This window comes from Myotis daubentonii, chromosome 13 (assembly GCF_963259705.1).
Source record: "Myotis daubentonii chromosome 13, mMyoDau2.1, whole genome shotgun sequence".
NCBI lineage: Eukaryota > Metazoa > Chordata > Mammalia > Chiroptera > Vespertilionidae > Myotis > Myotis daubentonii.
Window position 1 is genome coordinate 33,658,560 of NC_081852.1, and position 27,118 is coordinate 33,685,677.

A 27,118-nucleotide genomic window follows, 5' to 3' on the forward strand; every position below is an offset into this window, starting at 1 on the left:
TACTGGGAATAACAGATTTCCTTTTCAAAATCACTTTGGACTATAAAATATGTTAGAAAAATTATTAGCATTGAATTGGCAACATTTATTTTTACAACAAATGATACCAGTGCATATTTTACAGAAATAGGATAATCATCCTTACTATTTGTAATGGAATTACACATGTAATCACTATATATTTAGATATTATACAATAGCCATCTCTAGTACTTTTAAGAGAGTAAATTGTTTATTATAAAAAAAATCTTCATCTTGCAAACATCAGGAAAACCTCTGCATAATGTATCTTCCTATACAGAGAAGATAAGCATGGGTGAGTTTTTTGTGTTTGTTTTTAATTGAACTTATTGAGGTGACGTTGGTTCACAAAACCATACAGGTTTCAAGTGTACAGCTCAACAAGACACATCTGCACCCTGCATGTGAGTTATTTTTAAACATAGTGAAGGAAAATATTTAGCGTTAGCCTCTAGAAAGCGAGTTTTCTATTTGTTCCTTCACAAAAGAAATTGGAAGGTAATTTAAGGTTCAGGGGGAAAAAAATAATCCCAGATGACTGTTTCCCATAGTGACCCATTAGAGAATTGCAGTCCCATTTTTCTGGAAGTAAGAGAAGTCACCTTTATAAGTCTTCTTTAAATATTAAAGAGCAAGAGGATCCAGTATTGTAACAAAATTATACAACAAATACTTTTCCCTTGAACAGTCTTAAAATTTTAAATATATACAATGTAAATTGAATGTCATGTTGAACCTGCATTTTCCCATTACTTGGCTTCCCCAGTGACTTTGAACAGTGATCAACACAACTGTTTTTAAGTTTTACCTTCACCTATTCCCCACCTCCCATGTGGCTATTATTTTTACGGCTATTTGAGGATACATTTACTATATTGAAAGACACGAACATTAACTATACATTTTTGACAAATTGTTTTCCTCTAAATCAGTGGTTCTCAACCTTCCTAATGCCATGACCCTTTAATACAGTTCCTCATGTTGTGGTGACCCTCAACCATAAAATTATTGTCATTGCTACTTCATAACTGTAATTTTGCTACTTTTATGAATAGTCATGTAAATATCTGATGTGCAGGATGTATTTTCATTGTTACAAATTGAACATAATTAAAGCATAGTGATTAATCACAAAAGCAATATGTCATTATGTATGTGTTTTCCTATGGTCTTAGGCGACCCCTGTGAAAGGGTCATTCGACTCCCAGAGGGGTCGCAACCCACAGGTTGAGAACCGCTGCCCTAGGTCTTAGTTTATGAGAGTCTCCCAAATCTGGGGTGATACACAAAGATGCCTGCCAGAAGATTCAAGTCCCAGTCTAACCACTTCAGTTGACGCCTCTTGCTGGTGTCTCCATAGTACACTCAGGTAGAACTTCTCAGTCCAGTGTTCCACCGCAAAGCCTACCCCACAATAATTCAAACTTATGTGTCCTTCTCTACCTTTGTCTGAGTTTGTTGATCTTTCCACTCTTCAAAATTTCTTCTCCTTCCAACCACACTCTTTTGTTTATACTGGTATCCGCGTCTAGCATTATTTTAAGTTCTTCTTTGAGTGCCTATCAACTTGACCAGCTTTCCAAATGTTTTCTTTAGGAAAAGAAGCTTAATCTTTTAAAATATATTTGATTGATTTCAGAGAGGAAGGGAGAGGAAGAGGGAGAGATAGAAACATCAATGATGAGAGAGAATCATTGATTGGCTGCCTCCGACATGCCCCACACTGGGGAACTGGCCTGCAACTGTGGCATGTGCCTGACTTTGATTTTGGGGAATCAAACCTGTGACCCCCTGGCTCATAGGTCAACACTCAACCACTGATCCACTTGGGCTGGGTGAAGCTTAATCTTTACCATGACAGCGTGCAAGAATTGTTGCAAACATTGGTGAATGTATCCGATTGTGAAATAGAGCAATTTTAAATTAAGAATCTATTCTTTTACTTTCTGGTTTTTATCAACCTGAAGGTGTTGTTTGTTTGTTTAATTGGAGGCAGAAAAGACTATTAGTTTCTTGGGTATTCGAATTAAGTTATTAAGAGTTATAATAGCAAAATCATAGTTTTCTTATGGTCTTATTCAACTTTTAACTTATTTATAGTGCCAGGAATGTATAGTGCTAAATCTAAAAATTGGACAATTACTTTCAATTGGATTTATGGTTAGTAGTGGATCAATTCAAGTTGAACAACCCAACCAGCCTCTACCTTAAATAAGAAAGTGCCAGGTAACGACAGATTATGCAAATGCAGTTTCACGGTTTAAAATAGCTTCTATAACACACACAGCATTTCTCTCTGACTTTCATCATAGACACTAAGCAGACAGGTCTCTTTGGGGTTAACACGTGTTGATTAATTTATCCATTTATTTCCATGAAATATTTCTTGTTATGAATAATATTCCTTGTTCTGATTTACTCTTTCTTCTAAGTGCTGCATAGTGTGTCCTATCCTTTTTTTAACCTATCTGTGTCTTTATATTTCAAATGGAAACAAAAGGTCTTATGGACAAAAGGGAAGCTTTCAAAATAGAGAGGAGGCCACATTCTTTCTCTGTGCCCAGATATTCTGCTGGACAACTACTTACCAGCGTTGTCTCAGACATCGTCGACCAAATCTGGAAATCCTTGGACCTGTGGGAAGTTACAGTCCCCTATGCTGGGGTGGAAATGGAGTTTTGGAAAAGCCCATGGCTTAAAGTGAACTTTAGCTTGGTGGCGCCAACTGTTCTGAGAGGAGAATGAGGACAAGGTTGTTCAGGCAAGCCAGAGTCAACACCCATGTTCATTTTTTAAAAAATTATTGCCTCCAGCATCATGTCGGCCTTAGCTGTGCTCTCTTCTATCTCTTACCCAAACTTTTAGTCTGGAGAAACATGGCATATGAAAATCTGGAAAGATCTTTGACAATGTGAATAGAGTATTTTACTGAAAGAAAAACAGAGATCTTTCTTTTCCAACACACTGGTGCTAGAAACATTTACAGTTGAGTTTCAGTCATTGAAGAACACAGGGTTAAAGGCAAGAGCAAGAAAAAATATTTAGATCATTTCTATGAAACTAAAAATATCATTAAATAATATATAAGTCAAGATACAGTGTTTTAGTTTCAATGATTTAATAGTGATTAAAATAGCTATTACAGACCTCTCTGGTTGTAATGTATCTGTATTATAAAGGAGAGCTCAATAGCCCCTTTTCTTCATGTGCCTGTGTGGTGTGTAGACTAGAAAGTTCTGCTGTTATGTACTATTGAATCAAGACAAAAATATTAATGTTAGTTGACTTAACTGTTGTAGATTTCTTTATGTGTGTTTTTATCAGAAAAGAATCCAATTTAATTTTAAATTAGATATTGAAATACAAGCTAAATAATGTTTCAAAGGTTAATGTGTGAAGTATTTGTAGACGAGTGTGGATCAGGCCTTAAAATATTTGTAGATCAGAAAATGCCATCATTGTCTAATCTGTACTTTTGTATGTATTATCTGTAGGTTATCTGTTTGCCATTTCGGTCAGAAAAATAGAAGGATAAGTTTCACTTTACATATACATATGTGTGTGTCTATGTACTAGTATGTGTAAAAGTAGAAAAAATAATCTGCCATTTAGAAAAGTATGTGTTCATGACAGTATGCATATTTAAACATTATTTAGATCAGCAATTTTCAACCTTTAAAATGTCATGGCACACATGAACTAATTACCTAAATTCTGTGGCATAGCAAAAAATATTATACTTTGCCGATCTGACAAAAAAAATTGGTATAATTTTGATCCATTCACATCAGACAACTATTGTTGTGTAGATTATTGTCATTTTTTTTATTTGATAATCTAAGGGATAAAAGGTCAGTGTCCTTGACTAAATAGTCAGATAATGCATGTTTTAAAATTTCTTACAGCACAGTGGCTGAAAATTCTCGCCTTAGATTATTATTATAAGAGACCAATGGTTGCTTCAGCATTTCCTAGGTAGATGAAGCTCATTAGAAATAATATGAGAAAGAAATATTATAGATTTACAGATTATTATTATTATTATTTATTTGCTGAGAAAATCTTGTAAAGGGGCCACCCTTTTATTTGCAATTATGCAATGATATAAAATTTAGGCCAATTTTTTATTGTAAGAAAATGCAGCATATACATTTCGCATGATTATTTTTCAATTTAGATTCAACATTATGGATTATCTATATATTCTTGTATGCTATCCCAGGGCATGAGTTCTCTAGATATATGACATTTATCTTAATGTCTTTAGGAGGGCACATTTTTATTTGCATAGGCACATCTCTTCTATATGCCATAAGTTTAGTAAAAAATGGATCAGCTGAAATTGGTTTCCCTAAGCAATATTGCTTTCTGTTTGGAAAAGAGACTGTTGCTGGATGGGAGGAAAATGAGACCTGATTTGCATCAGTGCTGTTTGTGTTCAAATTGTAAAATTCATGGACTCTTTAACAGAATAGGGAAGATTAGAGATGTACTCTATTTCAGCTCTCATTCAGCAAATGTCTACAATTCAGCCCACTAAAGAATTATGAGAAAGCAAGCATTGAAATGCTATATTGGAAGAGTGTGTGTTCCAGTAAGGTTCCCTAGACAAGTCTTAAAGAAGAATGGCTTCTATTGTGTGTCTGTATGTTAATTTTGTCTTTCACGTTAAGATTTATATTTTATAGATTTGCCTTAAGATAAAAGAAAAAATAAGCAGTTCTCACCATGGGATACTCGGTAACTGCTTTTTCTCTTCCATTCTCTTATTTTGGGGATTTCTCTTTCTTAACAACAGTCTTACTGAGTGAACTGAAGTACCAGCCTCTGTTATTACAGGCATTTCCTTTTGTTCAGGATAAAATTCAGTGATAACTCCTGTGGGAAGTGATGGACAGGGTGGGCGACCAATTGCTGTTGTTAAAGGTAAATTAGAAATAGATGATAAAACTCACTAAGTGTTTGAATCTCCGCCTCCCAACTTCATCTCCCCAAATAACAGTTATAAGTAGTATAATACAAGTTTTATGTTTTGGTCTTTTTGAAACAGGACATTTTCCATATCTTGCCAGATATACAGTTAATTTTTTTATTAAAAAATAGATTTGCAAATCAGCTAGCATATTGTCTTTGTTAAAGAATGCATACAAGGAGAATATGTATTCAAATAACTTTCCTTGGTTCCCAGGTACCATCATAGTGGATAACATGCTGATCAAGGGGACTGCTGGGGGACCAGACCCCACCATCGAGCTCTCTTTAAAGGACAACGTGGACTACTGGGTGCTGCTGGATCCCATTAAGCAGATGCTGTTCCTGAACAGCACGGGCAGAGTTCTGGATAGAGATGTCAGTGACTCCTTTCTTTATTATACTTTACATATCTGCATGTGTTTGTTGATATGATGTTAAATTTTCTTTATATAATTTGAGTTTACTTTTCGTGCCCATCAACAAAATTTTTTTAGCTCCTTAAAAAATAGGAAAGGGAGGGGCCATCCATGTCTGAGAGAACCATTATATCTTTTATCTGTCATCCTGGAAGCTCATCATATTTCTGAACAAGAGGCTAGAGCAGGGGTGGGCAACCTTTTTGTGAGTGCATGCCAAAACCAGCAAAATCTCTGACTCAAAATTCTTCTGCGTGCCAACCCTAATTTTTTGAGAACATGTTACGCCTACTTGATATCTCTTAAGGTGTACGTTTGTGAAGAGCCTTGAAGAAATAGTAAAATTCATTTGAGCGACAAAAACACAGTATATGATGATGAAAAATACATTTATTTTTTTATTTTTTTTTAAAAATATATTTTATTGATTTTTTTACAGAGAGGAAGGGAGAGAGATAGAGAGTTAGAAACATCGATGAGAGAGAAACATCGATCAGCTGCCTCCTGCACATCTCCTACTGGGGATGTGCCCGCAACCCAGGTACATGCCCTTGACCGGAATCGAACCCGGGACCCTTCAGTCCGCAGGCCAATGCTCTATCCACTGAGCCAAACCGTTTTTGGCTACATTTATTTTTTAAATGTATACCTGTACACTGATAGTCCGACAGAAAACTTTATGACTCCGTTTGATATATCAGTGGGACTTTTGCTGCTGCATCACTGATGACAGAGATTTTACATCAGGTTTATATTTCGTGACCTTCAGAAATATGCACGAGATACTACTTTCATCCGTCAGGCTACTCCTATTTGAGATTTAACAAAATTCACTGAGAACAAAGATTCACAATTGTAAATGGAAGTTTATAAGAGAGGGTTTTGCGTGCCAGCAAAAGTTACTGGCATGTCATGTTTTGCACGCGTGCCAGGGGTTGCCCACCCCTGGGCTAGAGTGTTCAGAATAAAGGAGTGGTGACCTTGGAAAAGTAGGATAAACACAGTAATGATCCAGGGTGAGGGCTGGACATGCAGCTAAGTGTTGACTTGAGGACAGAGAGTTTGGTGGGAACACTAATGGGCGGCTGCTCTTACCAGCACTAAGCACTGGTTGAGAGAGGAGTTTGTGGCGATGTGCCTGTAAACCTGTAAAAGAACTAAAAGAAGGTGGGCACAGGTCTCCTGGCAATGTGCCTGTCAAATCCTTCCAGTCCAGCACAACCTAAGTAGCACTATGTTAAGAACAGCTCAGTTACCAAAGTCATTGAATGTCTCATCCCTGAAACAGTTTAAAAACCTGAGTGTATTTAGTTTAATGTAACTTTATTCTCATGTATTTGCAGTTCATTCTTGTGAGCAGGGAAGAGTATGTAGGGAGTAGGGTTTTCAATACTAGTAGTAATGTGCAGGACCTACATGCCTACTCCAAACTTTCTAGTTTATGAAATTCAAACATTAGATATTCAGTGAATCTGAATTATCTCACCACCTCATTCAGGATTTATGATCCAGTTTACAATATGGTATAGAGTAGATGATCCCTAACCTATTTCACATCTAAAGTTCAGAGTCTTTAAAACTTTGTGGTGAGGTGGGCAATACATAGGATTCTCCCACCAGGATGGGCTGTCTTCGTATACTTGCACATTTTGTATATGTGGGTATCTTTGTATAATTGGGGAGATCCATAATTTAGCTATAATTGAGCAGTGGTGGCAGATTTGAAATGTGGGTAGCAGTAGAGAATTGGAATAGAACTGTTGGGCTCAACTTAGGGACAATAAGTCATCCTTAATGCTGTCCCCATCCCCCCGCCCCCTTCACAGCTTCCCACCATGTCCTTTGATCATGGCAACATGCATTATATACCACAGTGTGCAATTTTGGCTGGGTGGCTAAGAAGTTGTAAATGGAATAAAGACATCTACTATCCTCAACTGTATCTTCTTCATTTACCTTGTCATAAATCCTACTTTTATAAAACCAATCTGGACAACGGCACAGATTGGCAGCCTGCAAGATTCCCCCACCCCCAGCTGCATTACTCACAGGCATCCTTTCCTGCCCTATTTAGGGACATCCATATCCACATCATATGAATTTTATAACATGTTAGGGAATTATAGAATATTTATCTATTTGAGACCACTGTCATTTTATATTTTGAATCCTTTATAAAATCACCTTATAACCCAGCCAGTGTTGCTCAGTGGTTGAGCATCAACCCATGAATCAGGAAGTCATGATTCTCTTCCCAGTCAGGGCCCTTAACCCTGGTGTGGGCTCGATCCCCAATAGGGGGCGTGCAGTAGGCAGCCAGTCAATGATTCTTTCCTCTCCCTTCCTTCCTCTGGAATCAATAAAAACATATATATTTTAAAACACCTTACAGCTGATTATGATAATTACTGGTTCACTACTAAATCACTTTCTTTTGGGAACCTATTTTTTATATTAAAATAACACTAATAGGTCTGGATTATGAGTAGAGAGAAAGGATATCCTTCTGTATAAATAGTCTTCCATCTCTCCAGCCTATAAAACTGTTTAAATAGTAATTATTGACCAAAAAATATATTATTTTTTAAGATAAATATCTATTTTCTTAGTATTATTTTTGTTATTTCTAATATGGGCATCGTTTATTGAACATTGGCTAAACTGAATCTACATCATGGGAATACACTTAAAATTGCTTTGGCCTGAAAGTGACAATGCAAAAATATGCACATGTATCATTTAAAGAAAAATCCAGACTGATTCATTAACATAATAATGAGCATTAAGTTCCTTTCCATTTAAAATGTTATTTTGAATTAGGAAAGCTATGGTCAAGTTAAACTTGCAAAGATAGTTTGCAAATTGAAGTGCTGTCAGCGGACAGTTCATTAAAATTAGCTAAGGATGATGGAGACTAGGTCATCTAAGAATATTAAATGGAAAATGAATATTGCAGAGAAAAATCTGTGCATTTGAAAACAAAGACCTGCTCACATACTTGCAATGTATTTACCACTTAGCAAATGCACTTACTGAAATAATGGCAAGACATTGAATAGAAGATGCTCTAAACCTTAGTAATATGAAAATTTAAGCCTGTATAGTTAAGTAAAGTCACGCCAAAGATTTGATATCACCGTCTTGCACAGGTACTGTCTTTTGGTGGCTGGACTTACAAAACCTGAATTAGAATAGACACAGGACTTGAGGCTTCCTATGGGTACGGACATGGTAGCCCTCCAATGGTTTTGTTTGCTTTTTGTTGTACTTTGTTGCTATTGCTGTTTTCATTGTTATTGTAACATATTTCACTGGTCCACTGTTCTGGTGTACATGCTGTTTACATGAGGACAGTTTAATCTAGATAATGTAAATAAAGCCCATGTCACCAATTAATAAGGAAGCTAGGTTGCCAAAAACTTGTTATTTAATATCAGAGAATTCTTCTTGAATAAATGTGTGAATTGAATTAAGTTAAGAGTTAGAAGTGTAAGTGTAAAAACAGTATGAAGAGTCATGTAGAAGAAATAGAAGTATAGATGTAATGTAGAATAAATTGACTAGACGTAGTAGCAAGTGTCAGAAGAATAAGAAGAGTGTAAAATACTGTCAAGTTTAGACCTGCTAGCTGGTAATGGAGGCCATCAAGTTAAAGAGCAACCATAAAAGGGGGAAAAGACAACCTGAGGTATAGAAACTGTTAAATGTTTATATCATGAATATAATGGATCATTAAGAAATATTTCACCAGCATTAGATTTCCAAGAGTCAAGGAAAGAATGGTAACAGGCTGAATGCACTTTTTGACATATAGATTTGTCAGTAAGACTTCATCTTTGGGAGGTGGAGCACTTAGTCAGTATTCTGATCAAATCTATGAACTCATTTCTCAGGGAAAAGTTTATTTGCACATCAAGAAATTATTTGCAATTTCAAGAGTTTCACTAACTACCAAGATTGCACAGAGCTCAGGTTACAGAACTTGCCTTGGGTAAATAATCTTCTTTTTTTTTAATTATCAAATTGTTAGAGAATCTAATATCTTTAAATTATTATTTCCAAACAGAACTAAGAGAAGGAATGATTATTTACCATATGTGAACTTTTATATCATATCATGCTGGAGTAACTTTATATATATATATATTTCAGAGAGGAAGGGAGAGGGAAAGATAGAAACATCAGCTATGAGAGAATCATTGATCAGCTGCTTCCTGCATGCCCACAACCTGGGCATGTGCCCTGACCTGAATCTAACCATGACCTCCTGGTTCATAGGTAGACGCTCAACCACTGAACCATATCAGCCATGACTTGCTGTAGTCTTAATGATTTTCTATTTTAGATACCTTCCATCTTTTTCATAACAGGAAGTAATATTCATGTGAATTTGGGGAAAATAAATCTTAATTTAACCTCTTATTTCAATACATTTCACTTTGTCCTGTATTACCTTTTTTTTTTTTTTGAATTGTGAATTTATCTTTCTGCTGCTTTCAGGGCTTTTATTTTTCTTTTAAATCAAAATGTAAATGCTTTTTTCTAAAAATTCTCAACCCAGTGTCCATCTGGTATGTGTGTAGTATAGATTATTGCTGCTGGAAAAGTTGTATCTAATCACAACTGGAAATTAGTTTCATTTAATTGTAAAATAATATAAACCTGGTGGTAAACATATCAAAAAGAAAGCTCAAGTCAATAGAGGCTTTAAAATAGTGAGTAATTTAAAATTTCAATAAGATTTTTCATTTTGTGAAGATAGTAAATACATAGAAAGAAAAATCTTGACAAAAACCTTTTATTCCTGTGAGAATTGAATACATTTTGCCTTTGCCTTATGAGAAATAAAATCAATTCTTATACAGGTTTGCTAAAAACTTATTTCCCTCTAAATTATTTAGCCCATCAAATAACAGCATTTCTAGAAAAACTCAATTCCCCTTAGATTGAAGATGTATGCTATAATCAATACCATAATATCAATAAATTCACTATAATAAACTTCACTGTGCATGTTGAATCCTAAGTGGTTTTCTGAAAAACTCCAAACACCATTTTCTATTTTTGTCTTTTTACAAATTACAAAGTTCATACATATTTGTTAGAAAGTTTTATTCCTTTACTTTCTACTTCAACTGTACTTTTCAAAAATAACCCCCATCAACTGTCGTTACCTATTATCCCTGTACTTTATGTGTATCAAAACTTATACACAAAGATATAAATATGCAAATATACATTCAAAGTATTATGTTAAACATTCATTTTTAAACTGGGAGAATAGTTGGCATGTCTATGAATGTATAAATTTTAGTTGTTTTAAATAATTACCCCCTAAATTTATACACACTCTTTTCTTTTTTGTTTAATGAATGAAGCAACTTAAGAGAATTAGAGAAAATAAAATTGCCATGACTTATTTTTTCCCACCAGTTATGAAAGATAAACCACCATTTCCCTAACTCATTCCTAAGGAGTTTGGATTCCCTAAACTCTCACTAATGGACTTAGTAGAACTACACTTGATATATTTATGACCTTCTTAAATAGCAGAATAGAATCTATTCCAATGTGAGATTACAATGTGTGTTATATATTAGCTGCAGGGAATTCTTGGCTTCAACATGATCCATTATGGTTGAAATTTATTGTACGCTAAGTTCTATCCATACTACTAACAGTTGCATAGGGAGCTGAAATTGAGAGTGACAAGAGTTCCAGATGACCTGGGTATGTCTAATTTATGGGCACTTATAGGACTAAGTGGGCTCAGTGCAGCATGCACATGATCCTCTACTTGCAGAGATTGTGACCTTTCTGTCCTAGTGTTTCTACTCATAGAATTAGAGGTTGAGATGAAATGTTTTTATAGGTCTCTCTTGCAATATTTAGAAGACAAATAACCTTAGAAGAACATGATTCAACTGATTGTCTTCCAAACGGTGTGCCAAAGGCTAATAGTACAGGTATTTATTGTTTTTTACTTTACGATTGAAATATGCAGGCCAATAAAGCAAACACTTTAAAATCGGTAGTAAAGAGGTCGTCTAATTCAAATTATTTCCTGAAAACTTCGAAGACCTAGTCTTATCAAAAAATCTTTTTGTTCTCCTCAAGCTTGCAAATTTTAATGACGGAGCTTGTTTTATAGGATAGTCTATTCTATTCTGCACCATTATGGATTACTAGAAAACCACTACTTACATTGAAAACATATACTTTGTAAAACTTTTTATTCATCATTCTTATTTCAGCTCTCTAGGACTGCAATGAATAAACTAAAAGATCCTAGTTCATTTCACAACAACCATTCAGATGTCTAGCAAATACTGTATTTTTTAGCTTTAACACCCTCAAATTTTAACTCATACTTGAAAGTGTTCAGATTTCACATCTTATTCACCCAGAATATGGTGCTTATTATAATCCACCTACCTCTGCATCTGATATGATTAATGAATATGAAGTATTATTTTTCCAGCAGCCCACTCACAGTGTCGACATATAAACTTGATGTTCATTTTGCATCTAGATCATACAGTTATAGAACTAAGTTTGAAAACCAAGTAGACTAAGGTATACAGTCATCTTTCCTAGGCACAGTGCTGGTGCTTGTGTAGAGAGATGTAGCCAGGATTGAAACAGCACTCCAGGTTTTATAGAGCTTTTAGTTTAGGGTAGGGAGATCAACTAAAACAAATATGTAAAATATGTACTATGTCAAGTGGTGGATGAAAAATGCAACAAAGAAAAATAAATGCCAAAACCGGTTTGGCTCGGTGGATGGAGCGTCGGCCTGCGGACTGAAGGGTCCCAGGTTCGGTTCCGGTCAAGGGCATGTACCTGAATTGCGGGCACATCCCCAGTGGGAAATGTGCAGGAGGCAGCTGATCGATGTTTCTCTCTCATCGATGTTTCTAACTCTCTATCTCTCTCCCTTCCTCTCTGTAAAAAATCAATAAAATATATTTTTTTAAAAAAAGAAAAATAAATAATGAAAGGACAAGGAGAAAAGAGTGATCATGCTGGAGACATGGTACTTTAGATGTTATAAGAACAGGTCATTCTGAAAATGATATATTTAGGGGGGGAATTTTATGAGCTTGGAAAAGATTTTTAAAATCACAAAGATACCTGTTTTAGTGTTAAACCTTTGACTCTAGAATCAAAGAGATGCAGGTGTGCAACCCAATTCTGCAAGCCCTAAGCTCTGGGACCCAAGTAAGTGGGTTCCCCTTTGAGGACACTTTTCTCCTTCAACAAATTTATCATAGAAATAATTAATTAATTTAGTACATATTTAGGTATAGAATGTTTATTGAAGTATCATTTATAATGATAAAAACTGACAACATAAAACATCTCATTATAAGTTTTTAATTAGACAAATTACACTATAGACTTAAAGTGGAGTGAATACTCTTAAACTACATAATGTAGTTTCATAGTAGTATACACCAAGATGTTATAGTAAATCTATATTTATAAATATGTTATGATATTCATTCTGTGTATGGTTATGTGTATAATATATATATTTAGAGAGGTGGAAAGATTAGAAAAATAATCATTTAAAGGTACAAAATGAGTACGTTTGATTGAATTGTGAATGGATTCTCTTGTGTAGCTACATTTTGATTTTTATCAGATATCAACATATAATATGTTAGCAAGAATATAGACACAAATGTTAAATATTCCTTCCCCAAGAATTTTATCGTCAACATATCGTTTTTATAAATTAGAAGTTCATATCAAAATTTGATTTATCCCATCCAATCTCAGCATTAATTTTGTGGTTGTATTTATCACCAGTCATCTAATTGTGAGCATGATGCTATTTAAGACACTATGTTTTGAGGCACAAAATTGAACATGAAGTAATCTTGACCATTTTCTCTTGTTCTTAAAATAGTATAAATTGGATCAATTTGTGTAGATTATTATCATGTAAAAATGAACAAGCATAGAAAATTTTATTAAATAAGTGCTTTGACAGCAATAATAATAGGTGTTTTTTTTTAAATGTACAATTTCTGCATTGCAGCCACCAATGAACATACACTCCATCGTGGTGCAAGTCCAGTGTGTCAACAAAAAAGTGGGCACTGTTATCTACCATGAAGTTCGAATCGTGGTGAGAGACAGGAATGACAACTCACCCACATTCAAGCATGAAAGCTACTATGCCACTGTGAATGAGGTCGGTTTCTAAATGTTCTCTTTTTGTGTCCTTTTTTATACAAATAACTAAATATGCTATAAATGTTTTTAAATGAGCCTTCTATAATAATAGGCTTACCTATTTAGAAATATCAAGAAAATATCTTAAGGAAGAGGGCTTTAGAGGGAATAAGGTCTGGACAACTTCTGACATGATTTTAGGAATTTTCTTTGCTACAGGAAAATTTTTATTTATTTATAGTAATGACCAAAGTATTAATGCTCATGATCATTATGCACAATTTTATCCTGAATTCACCTGTATGCCTACTGATGCTCAAGAGAAGCTATTTATTTTCATTATAAGGAGAAGAACTAATTTATTTTCGTATCTCTGAAGTGCTAGCAGTAATTAAATACTGGAAGAAAATGTCTGTTTAGGATTCTATCAATTTAAAATCTTTCCTCAATTTTAAAATCATTTTGGTGTAGTCAAAATACTTAAATACTAGAAGCCCAGCACGTGAAATTTCTCAGCCCCACCCACCTGTGTCAGTCTTTGGTCCTTAGGGTGTTAGGGCCACAGGCCTTTTATAATATAGACTAGAGGCCCAGTGCACAAAAATTTGTGCATTCGGGGCAGGGGGGGAAGGGTGGGTCCCTCAGCCCGGCCTGTGCCCTCTCGCAGTCTGGGACCCCTCGGGAGATAACGACCTGCTGGCTTAGGCCTGCTCCCGGGTGGTAGAGGGCTGGCCCAATCCCTAGGTGCAGCCCCTGGTCAGGCTCAGAGCAGGGCCGATTTGGGGGTTGGGGCACTGCCCCCTGTCACACTCAAGGCAGGGTCGATGGGGAGGTTTCGGCGCCACCCCCTGTCATGCACAGAGCAGGGCCCATCGGGAGGTTGGGGCTCCGTACCCTGTCACGCACAGAGCAGGGCAGATCAGGGGGTTGAGGAGCTCCCCCATCACTCACAGAGTAGGGACGATAGGGGAGTTGGGGACCGCCCCCTGTCACCCACAGAGCAGGGCAGATCAGGGGGTTGAGGAGCTCCCCCCATCACTCACAGAGTAGGGACGATAGGGGAGTTGGGGACCACCCCCTGTCATCCACAGAGCAGGGCCGATCAGGGGGTTGGGGCGCCGCCACTGTCACACTCAGAGCAGGGCCAATGGGGAGGTTATGGCTCTACCATATCACACACAGAGCAGGGCCCGTGGGGTGGGGGTTGGGGCCCTGCCCTCTATCACCCACAGAGCAGGGCCATCAGGGGGTTGGGGCGCTGCACCCTGTCATACACAGAGCCGCAGGGCGAACAGGGGTTTGGGGAGCTCCCCCTATCAGGCACAGAGCAAGGCTGATCAGAGGGTTGGGGTGCCTTCCCCTGGCACACACAGAGCCGCAGGGCGATTAGGGGGTTTGGGCGCTGCCCCCTGTCATGCTGATCCCGGTGCTGGGAGGCATATTACCCTTCTACTATATAGGGTAGAGGTCTGGTGCACGTGTGGGGGCCGGGTGGTTTTCCCTGAAGGTTGTCCTGGATCAGGGTGGGGGTCCCCACTGGGGTGCCTGGCCAGTCTGGGTGAGGGGATGATGGCTGTTTGCAGCTGGTCACACCCCCTTCAGGGTGGGGGTCCCCAGTGGGGTGCCTGGCCAGTCTGGGTGAGGGGCTGAGGGCTGTTTTCAGGCTGGCGGGTGACTGTAGCTCCCAACCACTCCTTTTTTTTTTTTTTATTCTGGGCCAGCTTTAGCTTTGAGGTTTGGCTTCAGCTCTTAGGCCTCCGCTGCTGAAAGCAGGTTTCTGGCCTTTGTTTACCTCCTGTATTTGAAACAATGTTATGATCCTGCTGGCTGAAGCCCGGCGGACTAAAGCAGGTTTCTGGGGTTTTGTTTAGCTTCTATATTTGTAACATATTGCTTAGAGTTGCAGCTCAGAGGCCGGCAGCGGCAGGGAGGGAACATTGGAGTCCTCCGTCAGTGAGGCAAGCAAGCCTCATGTTCGCTTTAAGCTGCCTGGCCGCTGGCCGCCATCTTGGCTGGCAGTTAATTTGCATATAGCCCTGATTAGCCAATGGGAAGGGTAGCGGTTGTACGCTAATTACCATGTTTCTCTTTTATTAGATAGGATAAGTCACAACTAAATTCTTATAAGAAAATTCTGAAAAAATTATTAAAAATATTCAAAAAGTAATATTATTGCTCTAATATCATCTATTATGTGTACTTTAACAACAACAGAAAAAGGAACCACATTTTAGCAGTTCTTCTTTACCTCCAAGATGCTCATTAAACCTTAAAAATATGTATCTACTTTATAGGACAAAATCAATGTAATTAGGGTATTAGTTACACTGCACTGGGTCTTTAACCCCTGCAAGCTTTTTGAAATTGTTAGCATGTATCCTATTTATCTCAGCATTCTTCTATTCATAAGAAAATTAAGAAATTATGTTTTTCACAATCAGACTTTATAGTCCGTATTACTTTAAAATAAACACACTGTAAATTCCTCTTTTAAGTTTTAACAAGACAAGGTACTGATCAGTCAAGGCTTAATCTTTTTGAGTTATCTTGATTTAACAGGTTTCTACTAAAAGAGATAGATGCTAATTAATGTAATTAATCAGGTTACATAATTAATTATTTTAGCATCTGAAGTATACTATTTTAATGAAATTTTGCTTTCTTTATTTCAGTGTTAATTTTATTTGGGGATAAACTTATTTTCAAGTGAATTACGTTAGGCACAGATCTAAATGTAATATCTACATTTGTACCATATTTAAACTATTTCTGGATCCACATATTTAATTTTTGTACATAAATATATAATATTCAAATTGAAGTTCAAAGTATTAAATGTGAAAATGTGATTTAACTACTTCCACTTACCCCACCCAAACTTTTCAGCACCTTGCTGAAAAATAACCTTCTCAAATACTATTTTAATCATGTCACTCTCCTATTCACAAATTGTATAATTTCAAATTATTGTCAGGGGAAAGGCCATCTATCTCCATTGACTGACTAAAGGCCTTCCATAATACAACCTTTGTCAATGTATTCTTAACTTCAGATTCTTTCTGATAAAGCCTCACTTCTTTCAGAATAATTTCCGAATCTCAAAAATATTTCCCCTTCTTGGGCTTTGCTCACGCTGTTAATTTTACTTAGAATGGCATCCTCCTTACCTTGCAAGTCTACAAGTTTTATTCATCTTTTAAAGATTAACTCAGACTTATTTTTATTTCCTATTTCTAAAGTTGTCCCCAAATATTCACATTCATTTATCTTCAGTTTTTCCAAACTCTAAAATCCTGCAGCACGTGGATAAATGTCAATTACAGTGACAAAACTTATAGAAAAGTCAAACATTTTATCTGCATAGGTCCAGGGTTCTTTACAAAGCTGTCCATATATGGTTTTCTCTCAATGCATTTCCCTATAGCCAACTGAGATAATCCTATTTAACTGGTACTGTGGTCATATTTTCCATAGTTCGATAATTATATCCCCCTTGGATTTTGCTCATAATCTTATATCTATTTTCTTGAAAAAAAAATAAAAAGTTTATTTAAACCTAAAAACATAACTGCAAGGAAATAAACAAATTTTACTGTTCTTCTAATCCTTTATTTATTTGAGTAGTTCTGCCATAGTAGTACTTCTCTTAGTTTCATTGGCTTGAAGGAATATGTATTTCCATTGGAAAAATACACTGACATTATATATACTTATATGTATATACGTGTACGTTTATGTGTGTATACTCCAACTACAATGCTGCCTTTAAAATAAATTTAAATGAAATACATTTTACTCTTCTGTGAAAGATTGCAAATTATTTTCTATGCTGTCTCTTTTTATTTTGTTTTATTTTAAAAATATATTTGTATTGATTTCAGAGAGGAAGGGAGAGGGAGAGAGGGACAGAAACATCAATGATAAGAGAGAATCACCAATTGGCTGCCTCCTGTATGCCCCGCACTGGGAATCGAGCCCACAACCTGGGCATGTGTCCTGACCAGGAATCAAACTGTGACCTCCTGATTCATAGGTGGATGCTCAACCACTGAGCCATGCCACCTGGGCCTGTCACCTTTTAGTATAGGCATGCAGTTAATGCAGAATGATCTAAATGGTGTGTATATTTTTTTAATCACTCAGGGTTTAATAGATTGTTGGTGTCAAAATATTTTACACTTCATTAAAATCCATAAGACAGGTATAAAGTCATTATAACAGATGTATAAAAGAAGTTTCCAAAATTAAAGTCCTGATTAGTCACTTTCCTTGTTCACTATGAGAACACTGAGCCCTGATTGGCTACATTACACATTAAACTGGTCACAAAGTTGGGAGTAAAACCTACATTTTTGGTTCAATCATCCCTTCATTGCTCATTGATAGACACCCTATTAACTAAATTACAACCATTTTCATGTAACTGATTTAAAAATAAATATCAGGGTTTAAACTTAAAATATTGTATCATAATATTATAATTACAATCAGTGCTTTTATGAAGGCATGAAATATTAGTCTTTTACAGCCTTTGTAAGCATGTTCTTCTATTAGTATGTCAAAAATTCTAATGCTTATATCTAAATGCTGAGCAAGGACTATAATGAGGTTTATAATTCCTTGTTTGTGAACAAGACATAAGATATTGCAAGTATTTTTCTCTGGGTAATTTAAGACTCTCTCTCAAAATGAACATCTTGCTCACCTACATGTGTAATAGTTGTAATAGCCAGCATAACATAGAAGGTATTTAATATTAGCTGATATATTAGCTGATATCATATGCATGTTTAATTAACATATTTATTTTACCCTACTTCAAGTGCTGTTATACTTAGTTCTCTTAACATGGCATGATAATGTCCTTCAACAATACTCATTAGATTAATGTGCTCATTAATTTTTAAAAATTGGATTCTAAAATATTTTAGTTTTTTTAAGGTTTAATGGAATGATTTAAAACATTTTAATGATGCTCTCAATAAGCAGGAACCAGAAGCTGAATTTCATTCAAATTAAACCATAGAAATGTATGAGAATCTCTCTCTTGTTTTCTCTTTCTTCCCTTATACACACACACACACACACACACACACACACACACATGTGCATGCACATGTACACACACATGCAAACTCTAAGTCTACCTTATTTGATTTTTTGACTAAGTGTTAGTTCAAATGTTTATATATTTATAAAAACTAAATGTAATATAAGTGGATAAATATTTGTCTTTAGAAATATGCTTCTTATAATAAATAATATGTTCAAAGCTTAGACTTTGTAATAATGAAAGTGATTCATGAAATTGAATGATTATATTTTTATTATTTATTTAAACTATATCAGAGCTATTTGTATATAAATAATATTTAATAAAAGTAATGGAATACCCATATATCCCTCATCCAATTTCCCCCGCTGTTAATATCTTTCATTAGTATGATACATTGTTTTTTAATAACTAATGAACCAACAGTGAAACATTATTTACTTGAATCAATATTTTATTCAGATTTTCTTTTTTTATCTAATATTTTAGTTCCTTAATATTTTCTTGACTTTAATAACCTTAATAATTTCCAGGAGTAGGATGGTTTATAGATTATTTCTTATTTTGGGTTTACCTGATATTTCCACATGATGATAGATTTTGTTCAGGAATACCACAAGATTGATGCTCTATTCTTCCCAGTACATAGCAAGAGAAACATACAATGTCAATGTGTTCCATTACTAGTAATGCTAGCTTTTTATTGCTTTAGTAAGTTAATGTCTGCCTATTCTTTTCTACTTTACTTACTAATTATTTTTAATTAATAACTAATAAGTAATTAAAACTATTTGGTGAGGAATGACTTTAAGACTTGGTAAATATCTTGTTTCTCATCATAGTTTCACTCACACTTTTTTTTAGTGATTTATGAAACATTGATCTGTTGAAAAACCATTGATGACAATGCAAATTATTATGGTGTATATATTTTCTTCATTTTATTTTATTGCCCCTTGCTCATTTAGTGGGTGCTTTTTCAGGCATTATGAAATGCACTGGCAATAAATGTTTGGTTACTAATGAGAAGATTAGCATACTGAAATCATAGTGAGTATGGGAATTTATGAAATAATTTGCTTGCTGAAAACCAACCTGTTTGCAACAGCAGTTATTATTCAATATGAGTTTTCTAAAATGCAGGCAAGAACTAAGTTGAATTTATTTGTTTTTCTGTAAAATATCTCAAAAGCATTTTTCCTTAGGGCTAAACATAATTTATCTTTATGGAATCCATCATCCAAATTGCATAATTTCATATCATCTGTATATCTTGGGTTCCCTTATGTGTCAAGTTCTATTTATTTCCTCTTGTTTCCCCTCTTCTCAAACGTTTGTTATTAGTAAATTATGAAATTTCTGAAATAATATATTTCATAGCACTTGAGACAATCTGTGTTGCAGTCTTTATCTACCAAATATTAGAATCATGGCATCAAGCAGAAGCTCTCTTAGCCTAAAGTTGCTTGACTATAAAGTAAGTATAATAACAAAAAATAATGTTACATGGTTATATTAAGAATTAAAAATGATAATGCTTTTTTAAAGTACTTAGTACAGGTTTTGGCCTTATACTTTATAACTAGTGATGTATTTAAAAATCAAGGGGATCTTCACAAATGAAATGCAAGAAAAAAATACATTTGTAAGCAGGCAGTAATTAGTGGCATATCATTAAGAACTTCACCTTTCCTCAGTGGTGAAAAGCCATTATCTTTGAATCTATCCAATTTGAGCTTTAAACTTTCCTGATCAAACTTTTTTAGCTTTGTGTTATTCTTTCACAATGTATCATGACTGTATCATCTTCTTCCATTTAAAATATGCAGTTTTGAAATCCGTTCTTATCAAAGTAATTCTGGTAGATTGAAGAGCACAGATGGTCTTCATGATGAAGTGTTACAATGAAATTCCATATATAGCTAAGTACTTTAAAAAACATTTTATTTGTATTATATATTTCATATATAATTTAGATGACTTTTTATGCAAGTTAAATATTATCTTTTAGAAATATAGTCCATGGCATTAAAAACTCGATGAATATCTCCAACTATTCATGGAATAAACATCAATGGGCCTTCAGAGTTTCTTTGAATGGACACTACTAGCATTTACTCTAACATCAAAAGCTTCTGAGAGAAGAAATAAGACTAAGCCCTAGTTCCTTTTACTTGTCCCAGTTCTTCTCCTCCAAAGGATTTGCACATTCTTTCTAGAAAGCAAGATATATACAGTAAGGGAAGAAAAAAGAGACGAAGAATAAAGCAATGGAAAGAAACACATAAAATATTTTTTTCTAATTTAAACATGTAAATGTAACCAATGTTTCAGCTGCCCTAAAGAATTTAAGTATTTAATTATTTAACCTTTTATTTTTTTAAAACTCCCACCCAAGGATACTTTTTTCATTGATCTTTAGAGAGATTGTGGAAGAGAGGGAGAAGGGGAAAAGAGGGAGAAGAGAGAGAGAGAGAGAGAAAGAAAGAGAGAGATGTGAGAGAGACACATTGACTGGTTGGCTCCTGCAGGCACCCCTGCTGATCAAACCTGCAACTGAGGTACTTTCCCTTGTCTTGGAATTGAAACCTTGATCCTTCCATTCTTGGCCCTACACTCCAACACTCTGACCACTGAGCCAAACCAGCCAGGGCTAAACTTTTCAAATTTAATGGGCTATTGCATATATTATATATTCAATCTAAAGCTAATTGTTCTGTAGCTTTTACTAATGATGAGTAGAGTTATTTGTCACCCTCTCTAATAAGCTATTCTCTTATTTTGAAGATACTTATGTTTGCCTTTAATACTTTCTTCAGAGGAAGTGATTTTCAATATTAATTATATAACTTCCATAATAGACATGGAATGAAGATTTTAATCACAGATGCAAAAACTATTTGTAGTAAAGGCACATGAAGAACATGTAATTTTCTATTTTTTCTCTTTGATTTTAATAACTCACTGCATGATAGCATCCACTGAATGTGAATTCAAAAATGTGTATTATTTGCTATCAATGATAGAAAGATTTAAGATAAACTTCAAAGATACATTTGATTTGGATAAATGTTTGAATAAAATAAATATTATATTAGTGAGTTAATATATACTCAATATAATGACCACAGAAATAATGATTTGACCAATAGTATGTTACCAATAAATAATTATAGATTCAGAGATAATGTAATTTCATCATTGTGAGAAAAAGCTTAAGTTCTCAACAAAATTCCACTAACCATTATCTGTTTACAAATATATCACTCCATTTTATTTGTGGGGAACCCTTGTCTTTCAAACATATCAAATATATGAGTATTTCTAAAGCATATTAGAAACAATAGGGTTGACTTTTGAGAGGAGGAGGTTAAACCTGAATCATAGTCATAGGATGAATGGCTTATAATTTGGAAAAATTATTATCATATGGAAGCTGATCTTTAGACCATACAGTATAATTAAGAAGACCCTGAAAAATAATGTAGGGGTAAGAAGAAGAGAATAGCTAATTATTTTTAAATATGGCTATTTTGCAGCACTACATATATTAGAGTTTAGGAATGAATTGGCAATACCAGGCATAGATTACTAAGAAAGCACTGTGGGTAATCATCAAAGGGTCACAGAGGGTGATTGAAGTACTAACAGATTGTATAGCCACTGTTTTTGTGATAGTAGCAATTGTTCCATAGAGTGCCATATAGTATGTATATAGGCATTGATAAATGATAACATGGAAACCTAATCCTACCTCTGCAGAAGCAAATACTCAATTTTATTTGTTTGCTGAAGAGAAATGGGATCAGGGATGTATTATTCAGTTCTTCAGAGAAACAGAATTAATACATAGATATAGATGATAGATAGATAGATAGATAGATAGATAGATAGATAGATGATAGAGCAAGGGATATATATTATAAGGAATTGGCTTATGTAATTATGGAAGCTGAGAGATCCCAAGATCTCCAGTGGGCAAGCTGGAAACTCAGGCATGCTGATGGGGTAGCCCCAGTTCAAAGTCTGAGAACAATAAAAATGGATGGTATAAGTTCTCACCTGAGTTTAAGTCTGAAGTCAAGAAATGACAGATACCCCAGCTCAAAAACAGTCAGACAGTGAGAGTGAATTCATTCCTTACTCAGCCTTTTTGTTCTATCCAGCCCTTCAACAGATTGACGAGGCCTTCTCATATTTGGGAGGGCACTCTGCTCTACTCAAGCTCCTGATTAAATGTTAATCTTGTCCAGAAACACCTTTACAGACACATCCAGAACAATGTTTAGTCAAATATCTGGGCATCCCTTGGCCCAGTCAAGTTGACACTTAAAATTAACACCCACAAGAGATATGGATTCATGCTACACAAATGTGAGAGAAGATCATAACATTGATGTCTCATTGCTCATTAAACTTGGGGGAGTGACACCAGTTGATAACAGAATGTTATCTTTTGTTGGGTGTCTTTTTCTTAAGAGTGTGATTGGTATGAAATGTCTTCTGGCATACACTAAATCAGACAAAGATATTGGCGATTGAAAAATAAACGTGTACTAATCTAATGTAGACTGATATTGCATTTGATCCTCTAAAGATAATGTGTCTTTTTAAATAATATCTATTACTAAAATAGAAATAGGGCACCTGCTACCATTGATAGCATTGTCATGAAATCATTAATATATGAAAAGTTTCATGTAGTGAATTCTAGTTCAACTTATATAATGTCTGTGACTCTTTAGAGATTCTATCATTTTTTAGAAGATGGAGAAGAGAAACAAAACCCTTGTACTATGATGAAATTTGTAAGAAAGTAAAATCTCATCCAATGCATTTTAAATCATTCCTTAGGGTAGCTTTGTCTTGGAAAGGTTTTTTTACTCTTTTGTATCAATTATTTCCCAGTGAATTGGTTCTATATTAGTTGTACTTTTATTTAAAAAAATGCTCTTTTCTTGTGGACTCTAGTACAATTTCTCTTTAAAGCCATTAAATTTATCTGAAGAAATTGTTTTCAAATATAAGGTAAAGATTATTTTAGATATTCATAAATTATATACTTTACCAAATTATTTCTATCAATGTGTTTTTATAAAAATATAGTACATGTGACTCCAGGAAATATTCAAAATATATTTATATATGTCATAAAATACAAGGTCATTAATGCCAGTGTCATGCATATATATATATATATATATATATATATATATATATATATTTAACACAATATTGTGATTCATGAAGTGCTTTCCAACATTCATCCTTCTCAATGTCTTCTTCAAAGTGAACAACATACCATTTGCTTTCTGAATATTAAGTTGGTCTACAATGACATTAGCATCATGATTGTGTAAGATATCCTTCCTTTAAATCCTCCCTTTTAGCGAATAAAAATAAGCATCCAGCCCTTCCACTCTCAAAAAAAAATTATGAAAAAAATATCCTCCAGGGAGGATTAAAATATTAAAAGGTCACAAAGTACCTCTGTGGTGATTGTGGGAGCCAGCATACACCAAGAGACATGGAAGTAGTCCCAACCACCTATGCATCAGGCAATCAGGCCAATCTCATTGGGGCTATGGAACCAACAGAAGCCAGCAAACTGGTCCCAAATCTTCTGGGAAATGGTCTGGGCAACCTGGGAAACCTTGGGCAGATAGCCATGGATGATAAAGACTTTGTTAAAGTCCAGCCTGCCTGAAGAGAGACTCCAGCACTCCGTTTGCAACAACAGCAACAACAAAATAATACAAGTTTGGAGTTTGGATGCATTAAAGAAGAGGGTAAGACAAACTTTATCAGTGCCCATCCTCCTTCCAAGGCTGTATGTACAGTGCCTCCCACGCTAGCAGGACCTCTCCTGCAGGGGAACAGAACAGTCAGCAGCTGCCTCGTTTAGCCCAGTTGTGTGACATGCTGCTGAGTTGTATCCAATGGGGAGAAACAAATTTCCTCCACCTCCATGACTCAGGAGAGGGAGGAGATTGGAAAAGAGGCAGGTAAGAATTCAAAGGACACTACATGGATGAGGTACCTGCTGACTTTGTTTAGAACTCCAGTAGGAAGCCAGCCCACAGGCTACTTGGAGGACACCATACAAGGACCCCCCCCAACTGGATCTGTGGACACTCTAACACTCCAAGTGCTAAACCCACGCCACCCCCCATTTTGTGGCCAACTTCTTGTGTGCACTCACCAGTATAATGGTGAGAGAGAGCTCTTTGGTAAACAGGGAATATGCTCAGAAAATCAGGCCAAGGGCTGTGAGCAAGGGCAAAACCACAAACTTGATGGCAGCACCATCTACTGGAAAATCAAGTTTCCAGCAACCAAGCTGGTGAGTTATATAAGAACCAGAGAAGATACACAAGCTTAAGAATTAGACACAGAAGTAACCAAAAGTCTGAAGCAGGTATATTAAACAAGGTTGCAGAAAATTCCAGATGTAAGCTGGACCAACAAAAATTATCTCCAACTCAGTGACAATTAGGAAAAAATTGAAATGTCTGATACTTCAAAATGCAAAAGCAGCAACACAAAATTTCAAGGAACATGAAGAACCAAAGAAAAGTTCACCAAAAGAAACAATCTACAATAATCGAACTAAAAAATATGGGTATTGGTGATTTACCTGATAAAAAATTCAGAATAGCTGTTTCTAGGAATCTAAATGGGCAACAAGAAAGCATAGAAAGACAATTCAATGAAATCAGAAAACGATACATAAACAAAATGAAAAATTTAACAACTAGAAATCATCAAAATGAAACAGACAGAAGTTTTGGAGCTGAATAATTCAATGAACAAAATGAAAAATACAACAGAAAGTATCTGCAATAGAATAGAACAAATATCTTACCTAATAATAGACAAACATGTAAATTAACCGTCCCACTGCTATGCTCACCAGCCAATCAGAGTATGCAAATTAACCCAACAAAGATGGCGGTTAATTTGCATATGTAGGAGCGAAGCGGCAGAGCCAAGACTGAAGGCTCCATCCGGAGCCAAGAGGACTGAAGGGTCCGTCCGGAGCAAAGGCCTGGGTCCAGGGTGCCGGAGGAAAACTGGTGCCAGCAGCCAGGGGAAGGTAAGGCCTATTGCACGAATCTTTTTGTGCAATGGGCCGCTAGTATTAAATAAGGTGTCTTTAAACAAAAACATACACAAAATAAGGTTAGGTATTGATCAATTGATAAAAACTTTATAACTGGAGGCTTACAAGAACTTAACCCTGTATTCTCCTAGCAATGCAATAACCTTGTATTCCCCTAGGAGCAATGATTTATTCTTTGTTCATTCAGTGTTTCTGGTAACTTTATAGAAAATAACTACCTAGTGTAATGAAAATCAACAGTATTTATATGAAAATGTGAATACAATGCTTCTGTGGGGAAATATTGCCAATTGAGATTATTAAGGACAAATGTTTGCTTTTGGGAGCATAGTTCATAATTTTCAGGTTGGCTTGAGTAGCTATGGGTCATCAGATATCTAGACAGTTAACTGAGAACTGCTCACTTTTTACATTCACATTCTAATTTCTCTCATGCATCTTTTTGAAATATTGAATTTTCTTGCATTGGTTTTCTTTAATGTTTACATACTTTGCATTTATTTATACATTTTTTTTGTATCTCCCAATAGCTGTATAAAATTGTTTGTGAAAGAACACATGAACTAAATAAGTGATACCCTCAGGCAGCTACCCAAGCTAATAATCATCCCATACATAAAATGCCCTTCAGAAAAACAAATTTATTTTTCTGAGACTTGTTGACATGTTAAAGGCCATAGACCATGGCTATTTGCATGGTGGATGTGCCCTGAAACTGTGAATAATAAAGTATAGGGCAATACATTATAATAAACTACCTGACTATCATGTGAAGAATTAAACTTCCACTTACTATTTAAAAATTCACAAAGCACCAGTGTGCAATGTCCCCTGTGTTGAGAATAAGTTAGGGTAATGTATGTGTATTTATATTCATCTAATATGTGTGTGCTCATAGATATGTATATATTTCTATTGGTTGTACATAAAGAAAATTAATGAAGCAGGATTCTGAAATCTACTATTTTTAAAAACCATTTTGTGTATTCCAACTCTCTATTGTTTATGTGCATCTAGTATAGATTATTTTATTGGAGCCCTTTTTGTCTTGCCAGACTTTCCATATTAGCACAACATATTTTATCTTCTTTTTTCCTTAGCTATTTCTGTTATACTAGTTTCAAATATTCCACACCGTAGTGCATATCTGAACAGGCTAACTACCTGAGTCGTAGATTGTGTTTGTAATGTGTAGATCCATTTTAGTTCTGATGTTTTAATTCAACCCATGACAGTGATTTTCTTTGCCAACAAAGATGTTTGAATAAATACTTTTAAGTTTGTTTTATTAGATATCTGTAAATAAATTTTTGTCATTCAATTTTAAAATTTGCATAATTTAAAAAT

At 35.2% G+C, this 27,118-nt stretch overlaps 1 protein-coding gene across 2 annotated transcripts in view; it reads left to right on the forward strand.

Moving 5' to 3' along the window:
• The window catches only part of PCDH15 (protocadherin related 15), a 681,342-nt gene that overhangs the window by 282,892 nt on the left and 371,332 nt on the right, over positions 1-27,118 (forward strand). For both annotated transcript variants that reach the window (XM_059662693.1, XM_059662692.1), the window contains exons 4-5: positions 5,210-5,370; positions 13,459-13,614. In XM_059662693.1, coding sequence (XP_059518676.1) covers positions 5,210-5,370; positions 13,459-13,614 — 317 coding nt within the window. The remainder of the gene's footprint in view (positions 1-5,209; positions 5,371-13,458; positions 13,615-27,118) is intronic.